Below are 25,215 nucleotides of genomic sequence, written 5' to 3' on the forward strand. Positions count from 1 at the left end.
TGCAAAAGTGACTCTTTACTGTACCAACATATGGAGTACCTCTTCAGTACCTCGTCTCCACCACTTTTCCCACACTCGAACCTCAACTTCTTCCAGCCTAGCAACCGGGCACTGCCTCTCATTTTGACAAGCACACAGAAATTGACAAAAAGCCATGTTGAAAAATGCCTCTGTCGGCTCTTTTCCTCCCCTTTTTTCTCTCCCTCATTCTCTCACTCTGTCAGCACAGGCAGGGTCTGGGAGGACAGAAATGGCTTTTTGAGTGACACAGGCTGGCTATGCCATTTGCCGTGTCAACTGGTGAAAGAGGATAGAAAAGGAGGTGGAGACAAATGATGATGGCCCGGCCATGATTGTCCTGCGACCCTTCTCGCTTTCGCCCACCATCTTTCCCCCCCCCCCGAGGTCATTGAAGTCCAAATAACATTGCCCCAGTGCCAGTGTAGAAATGTTTTTCACAGTGCTATGTAAGTTTTTTTTTTTTCCCCACTTATTTTTCCATAGACAGAATGGTCATATGGGATATTAAATATCTCTTGAAGTAAGTGGAAATTAAAGTAGTAAGCCAGTAGTGAATAATGTATTGAGCCCCATCACAATTCCTGTCTGTCTGTGTAATTCGGAGTGTTTTTCCCAATTATTCCCTTGAGAGCATTTTCCTCTTGAATGGAAGAAAAAAAAATTCTAAATTGTTTTAGTGTAATCCAGTTTCCGATGTTGTCAATCAGCCCTTACTCTTCATTCTCCTGTCTTTGACGAGACTCCAGCTGGGTTTTGTCCAACTCCTCTCCCTAAGGGTTCTTTAATGCCCTCATCAGCTACAGCTGTCAGCTCAGTGAAATGTCCAGTAAGTAGTCATGTATCCGCACTGTTTTCCCTACATAGAACAATCTACGGCGCACTGCTGTAGTTTGGTCATTGCAGCCACAGAATCATTAATATTTAAAATTCCATTATGAAATCTTAAATTGATTCATATAGCTGTAGAAAGTGGAGCATGAGTGGAGAGATAGCTGGCCATGTGGTGGATATCACTGCAGTCTTCCATTTTTAAATGAGTTGCTACCTAAACAGTCATAATAAATTCATTTGAATAGGAATAGTTAAACGGGATTATTTTAGTTGTTAGTGAGTCCTCCACCTCGTAAACTACATTACAATAATCACAGGCAGTAGTTGCCCTTTCAATGATTTTCTGATTCCGCATCACTATGGCTGCCTGTATCCTTTGGTAACCGCATTTAAAGGGTAACACCCACTTTTTGTACAGTAGTAAAGCGAGACGAATATCTCAGTCCCATTGCGACTTGTTCACTAAATCCAGCAGTGAGAGCACTTAGAAACGAGAAAAATACACAATGATTTAAATGAATACATTTCAATAAATTATATTAATGATGGTAACATGGTGACCCGAAGATTAGCTCCCCACACTATACTGTGTACGATACTAGCCATTTGAACAAAATAACAACTGTTTTCACGTTTAAGTTGTGCTCTCCTTTTCACTGGAGAATATCTTTGACTGAAGCTGTGCTCAAAATTGGTAGTAAAAACATGTCATTGTTATTTCCTCTTTGTCCATGTTTTTGTTGCCGATGTACTTCTCAGTGATTGCAAAATAATGGCCAGGCTTTTTGGTTATGTACTCCAAGGTATATGTGTAAATGGATATGCTGGAAAGCGACGCTGTCATTTTGTGAGGTAATGTGGCTTAATGCCCTCTCCAATCATTTTGACCACCCCTGAATGTGCTCAATGTGGCTTGACTACTCCCACCGAGCATTCACTGCTTCAGGCAGCGATTTGAAGATTTGGACTCTTACCTCTCATTGCTCTCCAATACCCTAGGGCCTTGAGAAGCTGGGTGTCTCAACCCAGAACACAATGTACCTCTGGGAACCAAGAGAAAAATGCTTAAGAATATAATTACGGTGTCATTCCAATATATCCAGAGCTGTATTAATTTTTGTCTCCATTTAGATCTGTAGTAGCAAGGTTGTGTTGACAAAAAATGAAAACGGTTCAAAAGTAATAACTTTCATGGAGCTGTGACATTTGTTTTTAACAGCCATTCAATATCTTACAGCCCAGTTCAATTTGTGTTTTCCCACCTGCACCTTCACACTACCCAGTTAAGGGGAATTATATGATATTAGTAATATTACAAATGTAGCTCAATATTCATCGACCGGCATGCCATGTCGCCCTCTTTTAAAAAATGAGATGGATTGTAGTTATTGCTGCTATTGATTTTAATAACCAGGCTATTAAGGCCCAATGCAGGGCCTTGATCTTGCTCAGCTACCTCATATGCTGTGTGGAGGCTGTGCTATTCTTTCATCAGGATAGCAAAGGATCTATAAACTAATTTAACTACAGGTTAAGCATGATTAGGTTTGCTGACTCTTGCAGTTGTTCATATTTGACTACAAACCTTCCCAGATAGAGTAGGTTTTATGATACCTACATGGTACCTCTTCTCCAATCAAACCTTCTAACCATGGATACATGTATAGTCTTGATTTAATGGGATATCGCAGGTCTATTTGGGGAATGGATTCAAATGGGAGGCCTTAGCAATGCACAATGTGTTGGTGGAAGGATCAAGCTTCCACACTATTGATCCATTTGGGCAGATAGAGAGAGACTGACTGATGTTAAAGTCAGTCATTACATCACCACAGGTCTTGCATTACTCGATGTCACTGACCCTTTCCTTGTGTTGGGACTTGTCAAACCCCTATGGTTGCCAATTGTTGTACATGTTGTGGCTTTGGGGGGGGAATGACAGAAAAGTAAGATCACAAAGGTCAGTGAGCATCACAAAAGCCTGAAGGTTCCGACCAGAGTCCATTTCTTTTTTTCACGATTCAGCATGACCTTGTTCATGTTTTCTTTTTAATGGGAATTTACTGTCTGATACATGCTGAAAATGTTGCAAGCTTTAATCTTTGAATATAATTGTTAAATTCAAGAGCTCATTGACTTTAATGGCTCGTTCTCCCACTCTCCATACCTCTCAGCAAACAGCTACCAGATAATAAAAGGATGCAGCTCTTCAGTTTGTATGTCACTCGCAAAGGGATGCATTTTTCAAAAATACCCCAGTTAAAATGCCTAATGCAGCCTTTACCCCCACCACTCCCACTTATGGAGAGCTCTCCATAATTTATTGCTTTAGTTTGGTTGTCTACTGTAGGTCATTTGTAGAGGACAATAGCGACTCCTGCTCTGATCGACTCACTATTGACCTCTGCCTTTTCTCTCTCTCCATCTTTGCTCTAACTCATTTTCTGTGAAGGCTTCATAAGTCTTTCAGTGTTCTGCTTTGAAAGTCGGTCCTCCTGGTGTTTAACTGTTTCACTTATGCTTTTCCTCAATGCTGACAGCAGCTTAGACTGTAGACTTCATGGACTGCACAATTGTAGCTTGAATAATTTCTTCCTTCTTTCTCCTATGAGTTAAAAGACAGATGATGTCCCCCAAAATTACAGAGATCACTGAGCAGCGATTGAACAATATTTTAGTTGTCAAAGTAGACAACTGACTCTCGAGTTTGCTCATCAAAGGATAAATCCTGTATACAGTTATGAATCTAATGGATGATGCAAGGTCCATAGGGCAGTGTGCATTGTCTGTGAAATGAATGCAAGGTTTGACAAAGTTTATATTTATATAGTTTATTTCAGATATATTAATAAAACATAATAGATAAATCATCCTTAAAAGCCCCCCCAACGTTTTTAGCTATGCAAAAACACATCAAATCTGGCCAACTTATTTGGCTTTCTATGTTATGAAAGCCAAACGGCATGAAAATTGTCTGTAAATAAACAATAAAGGGATCACCATGTCAATCACCAATGTACTGGCTGTAGCAAATAGCCTGTATTTTGTGTTCGTTGGAGATGGTCTTATGGTCCCTGTGTCAACAACTCTTTACTGAGGAGGACCAGTTAAAATACCAGCAGAGTTATTGTATCAGTTTTTATTGTTGGACTCTTTTCAACAATTCCCCTGTGACGCGTCAAACGAACATAGTTTGATCTGCGCTTGAAAGGCAATTCATGCCAGGGTATTTTAACAGATTGAAAAAGACTACCAGATAACAATGCCAAATAATTTTGTCTCCCACCTGCCTTAAGTGGAAGCATATCCAACGTATTCAGCCTGCTCTTGCCCGCTTCTCCGTCTCTCTCCCTTAACCCTCTCCACCATTTCCTTTATTCACCTGTTTTGTCAGAACAGTGATGCAGGGCAAACATCAATTATCTATTGATAAAAGAAAAACTCATTAATGGGCATCAGGCAGGTTTAATGGTGGGGATCATGCTTGTTTGTCTGACCGTTAATGGCCCTGGCCATTAGAGAAGCCGTTTGACTTTTCCCCACCCTGCCACCGACAGACAGCAGCCTGCCACTGACAGTGATGCATGGGACCCCCTGAGTCACATTGATCACCCTGGGAGAGTCTATACACACATAGGCACCCGCACAAACACATTCCTGTCCAGTGTGCATGGTGTTTTTTTACAATGTTGGTAACACCAAGCTGAAATTGGTCAACACAAAAGTTGAGTGTTTCATTCCTTCAGGATGTTGATGTTTTTCTCAAAAAAAAAAACGACGCTCAACTCTTGTGTCACAGCTAAGCTAGTAGCATAACTGTAGAAGCTGGTGGAGAGGTCATAAGAAATCATTTCAGATGGCAGAACCTGGCGATCCAAGTTCAACTGCTTCTCCTCTCACTTAAAAGAGATGAACTGTTTGCTCCAGCAACATGTGGACAGGCCGGTATAAAGCACTCAAAGCTACAAGACTGGAGGATACTATAGTTAATTCGCCCTAGTACCAGTAAAATATTTGTTTTCCACAATGCACCTGCTGCTATAACTGTAGACTGTGGGCACGTGAGAAAGTAGCAGTGTGGGTCCCAAAACTGTCCTTCTGCCACTAAATTGTTTAGACAGTGAGATTGAGACACACTTCAGCTCTGCAGTGAGCACTGTGGACAGCAATATCCTGCTGAGGTGAGACCAATCCTCACCTCTCACCATAAATATCTAATAAATGGTTTATTATACATGTAGTTTTAAGCAGTGTTTATTAATGCATTTGTCAACAACTTTAACAACTCCTTAAACGGAGGCTGCTATACAAATGGTTAGAAATTACAATAAAGTAAAACAAACTTCTAAAAATATAGTTATCATTTCTGAAAATACTGTACATTAATAAACACTTCATAATGTAGTTGTAAGCCGATGTAAGGACACTTTTAAAGAGTTATAAACCATCTTGTATAATCCTCATAAATACTAAATAGGGGGACTTCAAATAAAGTTATTTAAAGCTCTGGTTCAGAGCAGCCCTTTCAGGTCTACTCCTCTTTTATTTTTTTATCCCAAATTTTCAGGATGTTGAGAAACATTTGCTTCCATATGAATCAGGATGGTTTTTCCAGCATATTTAACAACCTCCCCCTCCCAGGCTTAACTCAATCAACGTCTGACAGATCGCTGTCTGTCCTGACCCCGTGATCCGATAGTTAATGAACCAACCTAGTTTGGAATTGGTTGGTGCCAGAGGTTTGGCCCTTGGCCTAGAGCTTAGCTGTACTGCTAGCGCGCCAAAGCGGGGACAGTCAATAACTCGCACACTCAGGTATCCTACCGGCTTAGTACAGCATACAGGGAAGCTTCACCTCATCCAACCTTTTTCATTCTAAAAGTTCCACTGTTTGGTGTTTCTGAAATGTTGGGTGTATCTCCTGCAGGGTTTTAAAATGTGTTTTGTGTGGACATGATGATAAACACAAAATCCCATTGCTAGCCAAAAATTAAAATGCCAGCAGCATTCTCTGCAGTGTTTATCTGATTGAAAGAATGTTATTTTGTCCCTGACACTACTGTCTTTTCTTCTGAGATTTTTTCTGTGCTTGTCTTCTGAGCTCACCCAGTGTTTTACAGCAGTATTTGTTACCCTGAAGATGTCTCACTTTATTTTAGTTTTATTTTAGTTTTTATGTGTTTAAAAAAAAAGAAAATAGGTCATTATTGCTAATTCAGCTGATCAATAAAAACGGGATCAGTTTTACTGCCCACAGTTCGATGACTGGTGACCTGTTTTACCCTCTCTGGCTGTTTGTTTTTTGTAGTGGTGACTACACAAGTCATCAGTTTGCTGGCTCACCTCTCTTTAATATTGGCTGCAGCTATTCTCCCAATGTGTTTTTTTTTTTAAATTACAGGCCCCATTAACACACTATTTACATCCCTGTCTGATCCATGCCATTAAGTGATCAATAGCAGTTTGTTTAATTCATTCATTTATTCTTCTCTGTCTCGCTCTCTCTCGCTTTCTCTTTTTTTAAGGTGATCTATATTTATAGATTTCTCCCGGAACCGACTGGCCTTTTTCCCTCTCGATTCGACCACAGTGACATGCTAACACATTTAGTCATTTTAAACCCAGCCAACACTCTTGTGAGGGAGGTGAGATAGGTACTAAACAAGTGTGGTACTTAAGAAAGAGGGGTGTTCTATTAGAGTTAGGTCTCTTTATCACTAGGACGTCACCTGAAAAAGTGCCTCTTACAATAATCAAATAGCTAATGTTTGTTTTGATGGATTTAGCATATGCCCTTGTCTCCTGGCCATGCTGTGCTATACTGTGTTCCATTAACAGCAGTTTATGGACCTTAGTAATGGATGGACTATTGATTATGGGCTGTGGGAAGATTTTTAGAGGGTGCATGTGGCCCACGACTGCACATTTTCTTTCAACAGCTTGCAGAGACGGGCAAGTTCACTTTCACATAGCTGTCATGGCTTGTAGCAACTCTGTCACACTAATAGTGTATGTATTACCTAGTAGTAGGTGTCCGCTTATTGTCGTCCCGGACAGTTTGATTAAGTTTTCAATTTAGCTTTGATTAATTATCTTGGCCCACTGGGAAAACCTTCACACAATATTGATTTTTGGTTGAAATCTGATCGAAGTTATGGACGTTTGTCTTGCTCGGGGGTACAAATGTATCATTTGAAGGAACTGTGTGTGTCCACTTAGAAAAAATGGTCCATATAAGCCAGCATGAGGGGCAATATTGAGAGATGATGGACTTCTGTTTGATGGGGCTGTTCATACCCCCAAATGGAATTTTTCACGCAAGACTGGGCTTAGAGCAGCGAGGCTGACCTGTCGATGCTCAGCTTTTTTCTACTTAAATCCACATGTGGACAAACGCTCCTTTTCATGTGGGATTCATGATTCTGAATTAAATGTCCATTGATTTTGATTATTTTTTGAAGTGAATAGGGAAGGTTAGGAATATGAATTAAGGTATAGAGATTATCTGATTGCTCTCCCCATTTTCGCCTTTCTCCCCAGTTTGCACCTCAACCTAGGGCTTAGGATCACTCATTGCTTAGAAGAGATTTGATCTCAGCCAAAGCACACAAAGGAGCACACCACACACACCTCCACATCCCTCCTTCAATCTTCTTCAAGGCTCAGTTTGATAAATGGCTTATTCTGCTGGATGAGCAATGGACTATAGGTGGGAGTGACTCAAGTCTTTCTTTCTTTTTTCCCTTTTCTGACTTTTTCTGTCAGTCTTATTTGTTTTCTCCAAGTTAGGGTGATGAGGGAGATGAGCAGATAGTATGACAGAGAAGGAAAAAAACTGATGCTCGTACTCTTACAGTAGGCTACTTCTGGCCTCCCCTAACCTTGGCATATCAGCCAACATACTATACATTTACACGCACACAGCCAGATTCATTAATGTAATGAACACTTGATTCTGTTACACTGAAATGCATAGTGTGGACTCGAGCAGGCACCAACACCTACATAAACATCATCCCCCGCATCGTTTGACTTGCTCCTTCAAAAACTATTGATATCTTTTAAAGAAAAGACTTGAGAGCAGCCAGCTAAGTGGCAAAGTACAGTGGCCATAAAAGCAGCCGCCTCCTTGTTGCTTAATGAGAATGAATAAAGATGTGCCAAAACGTCTCCACCTTTCTCTCTCTCGCTCTCGCTCTTGCTCTGGAGTCTGGAGTACTCTCTGAACGAATGCTCCGTTTGCCACCGTCAAAGCGTCTGCCTGTAAACTTTTACGACTAGAACTGGTAATTCGACTCATGCAAACTTAAATCTCTATGGCGATAACTCTGATCTCAGTAATTGGAATACGCAGTAAAACTCAGATTTAAATAGCGGCACAGTTGCTGTCAGCGGTGATTGAAAGCACTGACTGACAGATTAATCTCCTCTGTGCCTTGCATTATGTATATAGCCTGCTCTCTCTTCCCGATGAGAGATAGCATAGCACGTAATGTATGCATAAAGCAATACTTGAATTGAGCTTCTAACCTCTGTGCCAGCTTGGACCTTGTTGGTTCTGAAATGGCTTGGACACATAAATGGACAAACCCTGTTCTCCTTAACCTTTGGATATTTATCTATTTGCTTTTTACCCGCCAGGTATTCGAAATTTGTTTTGGTGATAAAAGGAAATCCCATTGCTTGCCAACTTTTAAATTGCCAACCCACTGTGTTCTTTCATTTTCTTTTAGTGCAGGGTTTGGCTCTGCCATGACGTGTCACCTACCGCAGTCTTTTTTTGATTTTTTTTTTTTTTGCTCACTTTCAAACAGCTAAGTGAATTAAATCTGCTGCAGTCTTAAAACATGCCCTCGGGCCAGGTTTCACTTCAATAGTACCAAATGGCTTTGTCTTTTGTACTTGAGAATGACGCACACACATGCATGGCTTTGAGTGTATGTGTATTTTGCCTTTTTTTTTTCTCTTTTTCCGTCCACTGTGTCGACACAATCCCAGCGTTTATAAGATTACCAGAGTCCATTTGTGTTCCGGCGGGAGCCATCTTGGCTCGGAGGAGGCCTCCACTGGGAACCATCTGGGCTCTACTCAAAGCAGTTTCCACCCCGCCTCCCCTGTCCTCTCCACATTGTGAACAAAGCTATTTACTTTAAAGCGAGGAACTTAAATGTCATTCGTGTGTATTTGTGAAACTCTGAAATTAAATCTTCAGATAGAACTCCTGAGCTCTGAGGTAGCACTGTTTATTCATGCAAAGTACAGAATTGATGTTGGAGTGTGTGAAGTAATGTAAAATAATGTAGTATGCAAAAAATTGATAAAAAAAATTGTCAAAACAACGTAAAAGTAGAATCACCAAGACAGAAGTTCTTATTGTTTGAAATGATAGCTCAGTAGATATACGAGCTGATACCAGTCCATTTTCCATATAAAGTGCGACATATTGTACCAACGCTAATATTACTCCTGCCATGGATTTAAAGCCTCTCCAAGCTGATCATATTCTACCAGTGGAAAATTGGGCCTGTGCTCACTTTTTCTGAATTAATTTGTCCTCCTTAATTTTACATTTGACCTCTCTATTAGCCTCTTTCATCTCTTCCCTGCTTCCTCGCCCGGTGAAATGCCAGTTTTATTTTTATTTAATGATGCTTTCAGGATCCTGGTCACCCAAGGTTTATAATTCACATATATATATATATATATATATATATATATATATAGTATTGCTTCAGTCTGGGTATCGCACTCTCCCAAAGATAAATATGACAACAGATATGATTCATTTTCTGTTGAATAATTAATTGGTTAACTTCAATTGTCCCCTTGTAGTTTGGCTGTTTTTACTACATCTGATTTGTTACTATAACATAAAATTAATTCTAATATGCACAGTTTACACATATTTAATACAATCTGCATATTACTGTCATACTGGTCCTAAAAGTTATTATATTTTTGAATATAATAGTCATACAAGCGAAAAGTTAAAAACTGTGATATTCATGTTTATTACTCTCAGTGTGTATTCCACGGGTTAGCTGGTATGATTGTAGCCTGTTGAGTTTGCTGTCAATCAGGTCATGTAATTATGTGTGTATTCTAGTATATTGCTGACATCCCTCAGTAGGCATATTGGTTATTATTAATGCTGGGTGCAGTCACACCACCCCTCTAATCATATTGTGCCATTTTCAGTAGCAGGCTAATTTTCTTCCCATAAGGTTGGCAGTATGTGGTAAATGAAGTTTCCCCAAGAAATAATCTGGGGAAAAACACTAATTTCCATAATCATAAAAAGAGTATAAGACCACGTGTCTGTGATGCCAGTAATTTAACTTTAATAATGCCCTCCCTTCCTCTGTTGTCATCTCTGGATGGCCACCTCATAAAAGCATGATTGATCTGACTTGTCCTGCTGTGTGATTTCTCCACGGTTGTGACATGCATTACATTGATCTAGTTGCTACATGGGCTCAAGAATTATTTTCCTCCAGCAAATATATTGGTATACCGGAATAGGGGTAGTTTAGAGAATATCTCGTTGACATCAAGATGACTTTCTGCACCAGAAATGACTTGGAGAGATTTTACAGGACGATTGTCAGTTATCAGCAATGTGGAAACAAACATTTGCTTAAACACGACATTTTTTGAGGGTGTAATTTCCCCTTCCCGCTTTCCGACTTATTTTTATTCTGTCATGATTTGGGTTCTACAAAGACTGCTAGAGTTATTATTGTATTTCCCCCTTTGTTTTTTGAGGTGATAGTGGTTTTTGATGTTGGAGGTTTCAGTGTGCAGACTCTGTTTTAATTTTTGCATAAAATGTATAACATCTTGTGGAACAGATTTAGTCCGGAAGTGGTGCTTTCTATTTCTCCTCCGAATTGGAATTTTTCCCAGCTAAAAGTGTTTAAGTTGCCAGTGTTGTTTTATTTTTGTTATGCATTTGCTGTCTTAGTGGTAGTTTTGACAGTTATGTTGGTTCTAGCCATTCTAGCCTTTTTCCAGCACTCGCCCACTTCCCCATTTGACATTTGGGTGCTCGGAGGACCAGTGGTGCTCTAATAGCCTAGTTATGTAACTGCTTCTGCACTTAGAGACAAAGAGAGATAAAATGGGGTGAGTATCTGAGATAGGACGGAGGAAGAGAGAAGGGAGAGTAGGAGAAAGCAGATGAAGTATGAGTGAACTTAGATTATATCACAGTCAGGACCTGGATAGGCAGATAAGTGTCCTACCTTTTCACATGTTGGAGACAAAAACATTAATTATTATTAAGGTTATCATATCATAGAAAACAACTACTTTTGTACATGACAACATTGTGGGACACCTTTTTAGTCATTTTCATACTGCTGTGGCTTGATCATAATGGTAACTGGATCCTGAAATTTGAAATGTATGTACACATTTTCACTGCTGTATTCCTAGGTTGTCAATTTTATGCTTAATAATAGAACAGATTATGCATTCATTAATAAAAGCTTTTTACTTTAGTTGAGAACAAGGCAGAGCAGTTTACAAACTTAATTCCCCTCAGATTTCCCTTGTGGCTACAGGGCTAAGCAGCCCAAGTCTTAATCGCTCGACTTCTCCCTATCTCTTCAGCACACCTGCCCTCTCACTTTCTCGCTGACTGAGGCTTTAGAGTAGGAAAAAAATCGATTGATTTTTTTCCCCCTCTTCTTTCCCCGGTCGTCCATCACTTATGAAACAAAATGTAATGAATAGATAATTAGTCTGAATAGGCAGAATTTGGTTATAGTCCATCATGGGAAATGTTGTGAGATCTTTCCTACTTTGTCAGCAGGGTTAGCTATTTCAGTGCCCTCATTTTTTAACTTAAGGGAATTGCAACTTGGGTGTCACTAATTGCAAGTGATTTACATTGCAAAAAAGTAGGATGACAATATTTAGAGTCTTAATTAATGTTGAAGTGCATACGCAACAGCATTTTAAAGCCACTCATCCTTTTTGTGCAGGCCCTGGGATTTGTATGCTGAAGAGTTTTATTGTTTGCAAATAGACACAGAGGTTGCTTTGATTGAAAGCTGACAGTAGTGCTTTACTGACAATGTCAAGGACAGGTCGGTTATATTGTACAGTACGATAAGAGGCCACAACAAAAGTTCGGTGTTCAAACAAATGTGTGCCTTGCTCACCTAGACCAGATACTACTGATTGGGAAATCCACAACAGAAACAGGAATGAAATAGGATCTGTGTGTGTCCTTCTGAATCAATATAAAGCTCACAGGCCTCTATTGATGTTTCTATTTAAGAACAGTGATTTCTTCTCACAGGATCACCACACACACACACACACACACACACACATACCCACACACACACACACACACACACACACACACACACACATACCCACACACTTCATTGCTGTAATGGAATCCCAAACCTAATCTCTGATACAGAAAACTAACTTCCTCTCCTTCCTCCCCTCCCCTCTATCCCTCTGTTCCAGGTGGAAGTTGAAGTGGAGAGCATGGACAAAGCAGGGAACTTCATTGGCTGGCTGCACATTGAGGGTTTGAATCTGTCAGTGGCGTTGGTAGAAAATGCTCTGTCTAAGGTCCACTTTACAGCAGAGCGCAGCGCCTACTACAAAACCTTGGTCTCAGCGGAGGAGGCATGCCGACTGAGGAAAGAGAAGGTATGTCTAATTTAGATGGTACAAGAGCTTCAACTACCGTACATCCTATTAAACTATATTTGTGAGTGATGACTACACTCCTAGCTGACATAAAACTGTCTTCATAAAGCTTCCGAGTGATGGTAGTTGCACCTGAATTTATTTACTTACATTCATCCCATACTCACATACACTAAAGGAAAACTTGGATATCCAGCATGACATCAAGTTAATTACAAATACTTTTCTCTTATAGTATTACCATTCAGCACAGGCCAAGATGTCATGTTTCATGGGACCTTTGTAGAAAACAGTAGCCTGGTTTCTATCAGGATTTATAAAGATAAGTTAATAAGGACGCAGTCAATAGCAATGACGATCCTTCAGAAGTGAGGGGAGAAAACATAAAAAGCTGTTTGTTCCAATAAGAGAACACACAAACACATTCTTCCAGGCGTTGGCAACCAGATGCTTCCTTTGGCAACACCCAACTCTTCTCTCAACAGCAACTCTACTATTCTGTCTTGTAAACTTCCACACACTGCCCTTGTCAAAGGCAAATCCCCATCCCCCTCACCAGCCTGGCAGCCAATTAGGACAGGTGGTGCCATGACCTTTGGCTTTCATTAATACAAAATTGAGCTTTTTTAGCATGCATCTGCATGAAGGTAGAGGAGGACACATCAATATATCTAGCATGACACCCCATTCAGACATGACAAGTAACAGCAAGTGTGCATTAATGTATTGATAGGATGCAGGAAGGAACCTTTAGTTAAAGCTACAATAATGTAGAAATGCTCGATCTGGGGTTGAGAATAGCCACACATTTTCCATTATCATTGAAGCTTCCTCTCCTCAATGGGAGTCCTTTGATGGATGGAGGCCTCTCTCACACTGATCCTGATCTCGCCCTGCATTTTCATTATGGCTCTAGGAGTCACCCCTGCCAGATGCATGAAGTGCCCGGCCAGCTGTCATCCTTGTCCTCTTTCTCTCTATCTCTGTAACGTATTTCTTTTACCCTCTCTCCCCCTCTCTTTCTCTTTTATTCTCTCTCTTCCACTCACTTGTACCTATTTGGGTCCTTTAGGAGACACAAATGCCTCTCCTTGCCATATAAACGTGATGTATTGCAGGAGCCATGAGGGGCTGTGTTTCTCTTCTCTGAATCTATCATGTTCATAGTCAGTGTGTTTCTCCTCGTCTTTCTTGCTCTCAGCTTCGCTCTTTTCTCACAGATACTCTCCAGCTGTGTCTTCCTTTTCTCAAAATGGTGAAAGAGAGAGCTAATGATCGAGAGAGGGCCACGCAGGTGAACCTTTTTGGTCTGCATTTAAAAAGAAGAGAAATCTTGCCAGCGATGTGAGCACACCGGCCCTGCCATGTTAAATCTAACTTGCAGCAAGAAGGCACTTTCCTGACACCTCTGATGACAATTTCACTACCGGTTTCCGACCCCCTTTGCAGAGTTGAGACAGATTGACTTTCACCACAAGGTTTTGACTTGAGCTAACCTGAGTGCGGACAGGGCCGAGAGGAAAGACGACAGAATGGGGCCTGAGTAGACCAGACAGACAGTGATTATGTTTGATGTTAGTTTGCCACAGGCACCGGTGCACAGATCAACCACAGCCTGATTTGTTTTTGTGTGTGGGTGTGTGCAGTGGATAATCTTATGTGTTAATGGAGCACAGGGCAGTTGGTTGTATGTGTGTGAATGCATAGTATGCAACTTGAAGGCAGATGAGGTGGGACTTGCTGCTCTAATTAACCCGTAGAGACCATCTCGAGAAAAAAGCTGAGAGCCTGGCTTTTTTTTTTTTTTTCTGTCTTTCTCTTTTGAAGTTGTGGCTGGTCTTTGTCTGAGTGTAGGCTGAGGCTAGGTAGGGTAGATTGCATCTCTTCCCATCTCCTTCCTTCTCTTCCTCATTGCCCTCTCTTTATTGTCCCTACGGCTGTGGATATGGAACACATCAGTGGTACTGCTGTGTCAGGCGTCCCTACAAGAAAACAAGGTTTGTCGTAATGAAGTGCAGTCAGGGTGTGCGTTTGTACACACACACACACACACACACACACACACACACACACTCATTAAAGAAAACTTTGCGTTGGTGGTCCAGCAGGGACCCGGGACAGCAAGGGGATTGAGGCTTTCTGCAGTAGCATCCTGAACCAAAACTGCTTAGTTCGAGTGACTTAAGTGAATATGAGTTTTTGCTTCAATGAGACCAGTGGGACAAAGTGATTGTGTTCTAAATGAAGCATTCCAAAGGGTTTGAAGAAGAGCCTTTTCTTAGAGCTCAGCATGTTTTGATCTTGCATATCAGCATCTCTTGGAACAATATTTTGAACAGTCCTCACAGCAAACCCAATTTCTCCACACAAGCTCACGTTGTAGGCCTGGGCACATTTCTAATTCTGTTCCCAATTATGGTTATTTATGGCTAAGCTATTGTTTACATAAATCTCTTTAAAGCGTGTCACCCTGTCAGAACCTATTGTCATGCTTTCAGTGCTAACATTTACACTATTCAGCTACAAGACAGACCCGGGACACTGTATAAACTTATTTCATGTTTTAACAATGAGTCAGTTGTTGCCAAGCAGTGCTCAGGCCCTCTTCTTAAATCTCTTGACTGGTTTTGCAAAGCATTCTTGTGTATATTTGGATTCTCCGAGGGGTAGAAAAACAAATTCTTGCTTACCAGGCATCTCTGTAAACAAGACTTGTTGCAAAAACACTGCATTTTGTCATTGTAATATGAGAGGGCTCGTTGCAGTTATTCATATGATGTTCCCGTATTCCCATGCTGCAGCTGAGAGAAATAAATTTGACAAGATTGTAGCAGTTTGCCTCAAAGGGGATTGGGAGCAAAGTTTGACTGCAGAGGCATATGGCTATAGCTGTTATTTAAGTTCCCCAAAGATTTAACAGGTTTTTTTTTTTTTTTTTAATTCAGAAATAAAAATAGATGAAACACTCAGAAATGAAGACGGAGTAATGAGAGTGAAATCAATTGACATTCCTGGAAGCTCTCGGTTCTTCTCAGAGCTTTCCACCATCCGCCGATGTGAATGATTTTTGCTAGTGTGTTTTCAGTCAATATTAAGCCATACATTTACTCGAAAGAAACGCAACCTAATAACAGGCAGAGTAAAGAAACGTGTTAGTAATTGTAGTGGCCCAATTATGAAAAGGTGAATCAACAATCGGCCCTCAATAATAACCAGTGTGCTTCCTGTTGAGCAAGGTTTTTTTTTTTTTTTGCTGTAATTACCCAACCTTGAAGGAGATTAACACACTCCGATGGGTCTTAGAGTGGGAGAGAGGAAAAAAGAGAGAGTAGAGAAAGAAAAAGGATATGACAACCCCTGTTAAAGATATTTCATGTCACAAGACTCTCCTCCTTTTATGACTGCCTGCCCCTTTCTTTCAATCCTGCTCAGCCCCCTTCACAGACCACTGTCTTTCTTTTAACCTCTTCAGTCTTCTTGAATCCTTATGTTCACCTTCTTCACTTGCCCCCTCCCCACCCCCTGTTTTTTTTTTTTCTCTCCTCCTTCACTAATCATTTTTGAATCCCTTCCTAATTACCGGATTAATGTCTTCTCAGATGCCATGTGTCATGCCCTTGCTCCCCTTTGCTGCTTTACAGTTTTTGTATCATGCAGGACGGTTCCTTCCTAAGCCTGTGCTGTGGTCCGAGTGAGTCAGGCAGCTGCATTATTTGTACCCTTTCTGGGAGAAAAAAAAAAAAAAAAAAAAAAGCCTTCGGAAACATAAACCCAAGATCCGGTACCACTGTTCCTTATATTTCACCCGTCCATCAACGACACTTGTCAAAGCACTTGAACGAGCATCGTTTTGACATTGAGCTCGGTGGCGTGTCCTTGGTGGAGCCTGATTGAAGTACATAATCTTGTTTCAGCTTTCTCTCCTTTTTGGGTGAAATCCAGACTTGCAAGTCCAGCCACATGACTGACTTCGATCAAGGGCCCGTTGACAAGTATACATTATCACATGGCTCAGACCGACCATTTTTGTACTGCAAAGCAAATCACAGCGCTTAGATTTGCTGTGATTGGCTGACTAGCATTGTAAGCATGTCTGATTATATTGGTATGTTGCAATTTTTGTCCCTTTATTTCACTTCAGTTGCCTCTGGCTCAGTCTCTCAAGGGCCAGGCAGCTTGCCTTGCAAGCCAAACATTTCGACAGCTAACCAGAAATCCCCACCCCCGACCCACTGGCTTTTTACCTATGATTTCTTACAGTTTTTCAAAGAGTGTGCAGAAAGCAACATCTCCCTGTCCTCCCATCTAAGCTGTGTCTTCTCAGCAGTCAGCACATCACACACCTGGCTAAACAGGAACACGCTGTGGATGAATCAAGATAATTGGGCTTTTAGCAAAGCTAATAGGTTTGTGTCTCTTGAGTCCAGACTGGAGGACGTTTACCTTTAGTAGACTAGTTTCACTCAAAAGGATTATGGTTTCCATTCTGTCCTCTTCCAATAATAGCATTTCTATTAAAATCTACACGGTATTCTTTGTTTTATCTCGATTGATTTCAATTCAATAAATTTAGAAGAATAATTTATACAAAGGAGGACAATTTTTCGTTATGTATGTGGCATGTGGATTCTGTCTTCTGTAAATAGTCTTTGTAGAATTATGTACACGCAGCCTTGTTTGGTTTTAATGGATGACAGTCCCTTTCTATTCATACCATATTCTCAGTGCTCTCCTAAACCCTGAAGCCATTGAAATGCTTTCAGGGTTGCAATCTTGGCCTCTCATAGTGAAATGACCTGTGGCAGTCACCAGGCAATATCATGGGAAAATGCTGGGGATTAATATTAAAGTAGCTCATCTATGGAAGCTTTGAGGGAAATAACTCTAAAATTGTCTCATTCATTTAATTCATTGCTGGCTATACTCATTGTTGCACTAATTTAGGTCTTTTTTTGGCCAAATCCCAATGCTGGTCCTGCGAATTATCTCCTTAACTTTAGCCATTTTGGTGTTAGTCCCTGGCTTTCCTTGCTTTGAGATTTTTGGCGAACATGAAATCATTATATTTATTACCTTTCTCACTCAAATCGCCTTGTAAAGAATTGAGCCTTAATGGCTTTCTGGGGTAAACAGGATGATTGCACCTTCCAGTATTACAATTCCAGTCATCCTTCTCTTCTATCTCTCCCATCTATTGCTTACTGCTGTCAGCGTTGCATTGTGATTTAACAAATGGAGGGAGGCTCTATGGCGTTTAGATAGGTAAAACGTCCATGACAATCACACAGAGTGATATTAAATTAATGACCGGGCTAGATACATGTCTAGTCCATTTGAGGAATTTGAGGAATGATTGGTAAAGAACCTGCTTCTCAATCCTGGAAGAAAATGAAATGCCCTAGCTGAGGGAGAAGTTATTCTTAAGCACAATGCTGAAGTTCTAAGATTTATCAGCCACTTTTGAGATTTCTTTGGAATGCAGGTAAAAGGGGTGAAAAGGATAAATACAATGCTAGTCATCACAGAAAGGTCTAGTTGTCTAGTCTATTTCTGCCACGTCGTTATTGTGTTAAAATCCTTTGTAACTCCAGTCTTTGTCACTTTAAAATTTGAGGTTATGTGGCCTGTGGGTAGATAAAAGCCACTTCCTTTTCAAATGTGCCAGGTAATGCCAGAGAGGTTTCTTTGGTTACACATTATACCCCAAAACATTTCTTAACACTGGATTTGTCTGGAATGATTTGCTTCTTTGAATTCTTGGTTTCTTTGTGTGCAACACACTCTCCCCTGTAGGTTGGAATGGGATAATGAGATAATAGAAAAGCTTTACTTAATATGCTGTGATATATTTTTGCCGCTTTGGTTATATTCTCGGGGTCACGAGTTTGCACAACTTGTTTTTAGAACAGTTTCGGAGCTGTCCTTTCTGCGGCTTCAAATGGGTGAACTTTGGATTTAAAGAGAGGCACTTGTCTGGTCATATAGTGCCGACTCCGGAAAACTCCTTCATCTTAATTTAATACACTTGGAGTCCTGCTGAAGACTTTCAGCAAATGCATATTGCGTGCATCCTGCAGACCATGCATAATGCAGGTGTTGTATTTAAAACTGCTGATTCAAGGTAACTAATCTCACAGCAACCAACAGTTATTCAGACATGTGATGTACCTGTAAATGAGGGTTGAATAATACATTTTCCACATGTATTAAAATGCCTGTAGATCTTGTTTTCTGTCTTACTTGGTAGTTTTAAGAGGATATATATATATATATCTATATATAGATATATCTATATATCTATAGATAGATATAGTGTCAGATATGTGCAGAGACCCTTTCAAATACCAGAAAACTAATGGGAGAATGAAATGGTGTCAGTGGCAGCATTTTGCTCAGCTATTTCAAAGATGGAGGGCCAGGAGAATCATTATGTCACTGGTGATTTGCATTTTCTTGCCCTTTAGGAGATGAGTGGCTAAAACTGTGCCAGAAGTCACAGTACATCACCTCACCCCTGGGCAATCTATTTATGCTAGTCTTGCTAGTGTTTCAGATATATCGTCCACAGTATTACATAGTGCAGCACAACAGCAGTCAACAGTCAAATAACCACTAAACTCCAAGGTCTTGGCTTCTTTTTGCGCCAACATTATCTCTTTGGCTCACTAGAACACAGTGTTGTAGCTGTGAGTAGCAATGAACAGGTTAGTACAGTTCGATGAGTCATGGTGCAGCAGTCCTCTGCCTGCTGTGGCCAAATCATCTTTCGTGCCCAGGTTTTGAGGTACCAGCTATTTATAGGCTGTTTTCAAAACAATGTTACCTATGTTTTATTTAAGGTATTAAGCAAAGTGCTACTACTGCCACTACTACTGACAGTTATTATGAGGATGATTGTGTTAATCTTCACAAATAGAATTAGAAACCAGAGTACAATACAGCACAATCCCTCCTCAACACAAGCTAACTAACAGTGTGTCAGAATATAACTGGTGCAATGTAATGAATATGCCTCCAGCACTTTAACTTTAATACCGCAGCTGGGTTATTACTTTGCATCGGTTTATTAAAGTACAGCAGAACATCTTCAGTTTTTATTAATCTATAATTTATAGATCTGTTCAGAATCACTGCTAAATAATAATATTGGCAATATTTAATCAAAGTTGAACCACAATCCAGTAAATTTATAATAAACTAAAGTAGGGAGTTCAGAGCAACACCCTATAAGACAGCCTAACAATGCTAAAGCTTTTGTGATGGCCTACCACCTTTCAGATCAGTGGCTCAGGGGACCCCATCCCATGCTGGAAATCATCAACATGTTCAGTGAGGGAACGTTTGGCCTCATTGCCAGCGTGTCAATACACAAGCAAGATGAAGGTTGCAGGGTTTGTTGGCAAGTGTGAAAGGACAGTGGGATCACAGCAAGGGGATATTATTGCCTGCAGGGTGGCCACAATGGGAGAGGTGACCCGTGTGAGACCTCACATTTCTGGAAAAGATGGAGAGGACTGTACACTCTGTTACCACCTACCACAAATTCCCAGGCTTAAGTTTTGTGTGTCCGCGTTGTGCCTTTGCATTTCTCTCTGCACAATGTGTACAGATGTGTGTTTTTGTGTGCGACTGCATACCATTTCCTTTCTCTTTGTTTACTATGGCGTAATGTTTGTATGCCTCCTTTTAGTGTGTGCGTTTACTCCTGCCTTCATCTTTCTTCTCAGCACTGTGTGCACAGAATGAGCCACCTACCACACAAAAGCAAAAAGCTGACGGAGGCTTTTTCATATGGCTAAAAGATTACATAATATGATTCTCAGTGCACTGTGTACACATTTGCACACACACCAAACTTGGTTGCAGATGGAGGGAGGCGGCACACGTGCACACACCATACTCTCACTGTCTCTCTCCTGCGTACTCAAACACACTTTGAGCATGTGCAGACCTACTGCAAATACAGGCGCACACATGCACACACTGCGGTGACAATCCCCCCCCCATTAAGATGGCAAGCTGGACCCTCAGTGCCCTGAGGCAGAGAGACAGGAAGACAGAGAAAGAGATCAGTGGACCCAGTGATGTGTGTGTTATTTACACCCCAACCCCCAGTTCACTCTCTCTCTTCATCCTCCTTTTCCCCATTTCCAAGCTGCAAATTCAGCAGTCTGTCAGCTCCTCTTGCAGTCTTGTGAATACACATACAAACATTCCTCTCCATCTTTATCAGCTGCTTTCTCCATCCAACACACGGGCTGCGCTTTCGTGCACATGCCGGTCACCTGCAAAGTGACGCATACAAACTCGTTTTGATGAGCAAGAAACTAAAAAACTAGACACGCTCAATGAAGCGAGTCCGTCTCAGCAGTCTCACCTTCTGTGTGCTGAATTATAGATTTACATGAGTTGCAGGATTACACGCTGACTTTGAAAATGTCATCTGAAAAATGTATCCAGCCACAAGGACACCAGGACAATCCTGAGGACTACACACTCTCGGATGAAATATTCTACTTGATGAAGCATAAAAATAGGAAGTAGGCCTTTTAGTTTAGCGCCACATTTTGTCTAGGTCTACGTTTGTGTGCTCGGGCTGCTTTGCCGTTGCAGCACTGTGCGGTGTCCACGTTCATTGTTTTGTTTGTGTGTTCTGTTTAACTTGCGTGTGTGCATGTTTATTGTTACGTATATGATCCTGCTCATGTGTTTATATGCATTTGTCTGTATGTCCTTGGCCTTGTGCTTTCCCTTCTCCAGTCATGCACAGGATTCTTGCGGGCTCTTAGCAGAGGTCCTTAGGGGCAGGTTTGCGGCTGCCTCTGGTTCATCAGTGCAGAAAAACTCAGGCAGTCCCCTCTACTACCCCACCCCTCCACCCCCAGCCCTCTACACACCCCCCACCCACCCCTTCGCTCCGCTCCGCTCTTGGGATGAAGGGTTGAAGCCACGGGAGAAGAGAGAGTCTGAAAAAAGTGAAAGGAGGTGAAATGCTGGCAGAGAGCATAATGTGATATGACATAGTGCGTTGCATTATGGCTGATTAACACATGCTCAGCTCCGCCACCCGCAATAGAAAACACAAACCCCCAGGTCTGCCCGTCTGCCTTTCTCCGTCCCCCCCTGCCTCTTATATCTTGGGGCTTCCCTGTTCTTTTTTTCTCTCCTCCTCTGCCCCAATTCCTCCCCCATCTCTGCTGATGAAAGTGAGTGTGAAGGACATGTACTGACTGGACTTGGGCTAGCAGATTATTTGTTCTCCTTTTTTTTTGTCCCTCCTGGGACACTGTAAGGAGACACTTTTCCACTTGGTTTGCTGAGGACTGGTTGTGGCTGACTGCTTTCTACCTCCACTAGAATGAGTGCATGGAATACAGGCAGCCAGCCTTGAATTTTAACACCAGCCCATTTGACCTCGGACTGCAGAGCTTTGATTAGTCAGTTGCTACAAAGGTTATTACCTTGTACAATGGCCATTAATTGATGCAGTATTCTGGGTGTTTACTTAAATGGTGTACATATTTATCTAAAAGTACTTATCCTTGAACATTTTCTCTATGGAATACCTTTTATAGATGTGCTTTCCTTCTTGTTTGTCCTTTTATAAAAAGTAATTTAGTTAACATAGTCTTTAAATACTTTTAAATGTTTAAAGTATTTGATTAGTTATCCTCAAAATAGCTTGTATTGGTGACATTCCTTTCACCTTGGTGCAGTTTGTACACACAACCCTGCCATGATGTATTGGCCACTCCATTCATGTGAACATCCATTACGGGTGGAAGCAGTGATGACATTTCCCCCCGCAGATAACTGACATTTATTTATTTTTGGAGTCATCAGGCAGATGCTGTGAAAACATCAAGTCTGCACACTTTCGCCCTGCTTCAGGTGTCCTCTCTAATCGTCCTTGTTTAATCAGGGGAAGAAAGAAAACAGTGTGCGCTGTCCGCGTTTACACTAGAAAATAAGAGACACGCAAGTTATAGTCATTTACACACACTTTGACATTTTTTAGGGCCCCTGCTCGGAGCCACACTTAGCTCCGTTTAATATGGGTCGGCAGTGAAATACCCCTCCCTGCTTCCCTTGCTTTCCTCTTCTGTCTAATGAAATGCTAAATATTTGTGTCTTGAGGGCACCATTTAAATGCTCTCTCTGCTGGTTGGTGGTTCAAACCTTGTCCCGTTTAATGGTTTTCCGGTTTTATTAGTTACAAGGCATTAAGATTAGACCTTGCTGACATTGCCCCACTGGCCTGTTGTCACCTAAAAGGCATGACATGTGCTCTTTGCCTCTGGCACCCCTGACCTTTTGAAATATGCATTATTATTTATGATTATTATGTTGCTGCTGTTACTCCAATATACTCAGGGTCTTCTAGCCTCATTTAGGTTAAGAAAGATCAGGACAATCTACTCTTGGCCATAATCGGGAGAAGATGCTAATGCCTCATTGGTTCTCTTTATTACCTGCTCAAAGACACCGAGTCCTCCACACATTGGCAGACTGGTCTTGGTTGAGCAAATAATTCCACTCCTAAATGAATTTGCTTATTCTTTTCCTCGTTTTCATTCGTCTCTCGACGGCTCGCTTACCGCCTCTCATTCTTCTGCTTTTCTTACTTTTTTCCCTCTTCAACTCTTCCACTGTTTCCTCCTTTCATTCATTTGCTCTTGCTTCAGTGCCTACACCCCTATCATCCCCTTTTTTTCCTTTTTCTTATCATCTCATCTTTAATTCAACCTCTTTCTCTTTCTTGCTCCCTTATTCCCCTCCTCCTTTTTGCACTTTCCCAATCTAAGCCCTGAATTAGGCATCTTATTTATTATTCTCCCCTTACCTCACATGCTCTCTAATGCTTTTCTCTGTGTGAGGAGAATGCAAAGTACATTGATTCCTCGATGCAATTTTTTTGCTTCTACTGTCCTCTAGTCACTCAAAAGGCACCTCTTCGAAGTGTGTTTTCCAATAAAAGCACCCAAAACAAATTTGGAATCCCTGCTGTTTCTCTGAATGAGTCACCTGTTAGCAGTGGCTACGTACTGTATGTTACCTTACATTCTGGTATCTGCTCTTTCCTGTATCATTTGTGCGTCATGCTCCACCAGCCACATTCCTGCCAACCGCAGAGGACCCTGCCTGTCAGCTCAAGTTTTTTTTTTTTATCGGAGACTCGTATTTTAGTGTCTTTAGTGGCCCTTCAGTGATTGTCACACTGTCCAAACAAAATGAAATATGTTCTTGTGACCCTAGTTAAGTTATAAGATGCCAGATTTCCATTGCTGGTTTGTAGAAAAGCATTTGTATGCAGATGGACAGAGTCTGTTGCCGTTAATGTGTTCACGTCTGTATTCTCCACTCTGCGTGTTTGTCTTTAACTGACCATTAGAGGTGTGCCCGGCCTATTCCGTCTCATCAGTCAAACTAAAGAGGGAAGTGGAAGGGTTTATTAACAGGGTGGGCAAGGAAGCTGAAATAACTCTTTGCCTCTCCTCCTCAGTTGCCTTTTTCACCAACATGACAATTTCTTTTTTTTGGTAAAGATCCAGGTTTGAGAGAATTTTTGATTGAATTCTTAGGCATTTCCTCTAGTAATTTAGGTCAGTCCACATTTACTGTGTTCAGTCTCCTGGTTGGGTAGCCTGCAGAAAACACTCTAAATCTAGAGAATGGGACTACTCTGCTAGTTTTGCAAGTGTGTTTTTGTGCATTTTACAGAGTCGCCCTTTCTTCCTCTCTCTCTTTCTCTCTCCTCTCTCTCTCTCATGCCTTAGGGAGAGACAGACAGTTACATAAACAGGCTCTCTCGTCATCACTGCGCTTCCGATTCCCGCTGTTGTACCAGTCTCCCTGAGCCTCCTTGTCTCTTTTTTTGTTAGTTTCTGTCTTTTTCCCCCAAATTTTTGCCACATTACTTTCTGTTCTCGGTTATTTGTGCTACTTCCTCTATGTGCCAGTATAAATCTCGGCAGAAAATTTTACATGGTTCCGAAATGTTACTTTCAGCCTAATAAAAATTTTAGTGAAAAAAAAAATTTCCTCATTGGGGATTAATAAATAAATATTCTTATACTAGTACTTGGGGCACAGCTTTTGGCTTTAGAGTGGTTGACAAAATTGACACTTGAAACAGCTGAGTCACTGTTGTATAACAATATACAAGGATACCTCAATCCCTACAGGAAGTGGGACGTGTTTTACTTTGTGAATAAGTTTCTACCAGATATAACATGCTGATCAATGCCTATGTATCCATTTACTATTTTACTGCTGCGGTGAACTGCAAGCCATGTGATCATCAGGCCCAGCCTCTTAGCTTATTTTTCTCCACATCTGTGATTGCAATCAAGGAATAAGTATTTGAGGGGGTCACTATAGTATAGTGTGTTTGGGTTTTTGCTCTGGCACACGTAGAAGACGATGCCAACCTTCGTCCCTCCAAAAACGATGCTGATTAGTTGTAGCTGTTTCTCAACCTAGTTAAAGCAGTTATTCACAAGAGCAACACCAGACCTTTTAAATCACTGTACAAATTGTGAGATGTGGGAAGCGATCCAGAGACTTTTAAGGGGCTTTACCTCTGATGTGATAATATTGCCATCTTTTTCTCCCCTAAGTCCTCTCTCCCTCCCTTTTCTGTTTCTCTCGCTTTCGTCTAGTTATCCCTCCCACTTTCCGTCGCCG

At 41.2% G+C, this 25,215-nt stretch overlaps 1 protein-coding gene across 1 annotated transcript in view; it reads left to right on the forward strand.

Moving 5' to 3' along the window:
- The window catches only part of snd1 (staphylococcal nuclease and tudor domain containing 1), a 166,175-nt gene that overhangs the window by 92,225 nt on the left and 48,735 nt on the right, over positions 1–25,215 (forward strand). The window contains exon 17 of the mRNA XM_051392438.1: positions 12,340–12,528. Within this exon, the coding sequence (XP_051248398.1) occupies positions 12,340–12,528 (189 nt within the window). The remainder of the gene's footprint in view (positions 1–12,339; positions 12,529–25,215) is intronic.

Source organism: Dicentrarchus labrax, unplaced genomic scaffold, assembly GCF_905237075.1.
Source record: "Dicentrarchus labrax unplaced genomic scaffold, dlabrax2021, whole genome shotgun sequence".
NCBI lineage: Eukaryota > Metazoa > Chordata > Actinopteri > Moronidae > Dicentrarchus > Dicentrarchus labrax.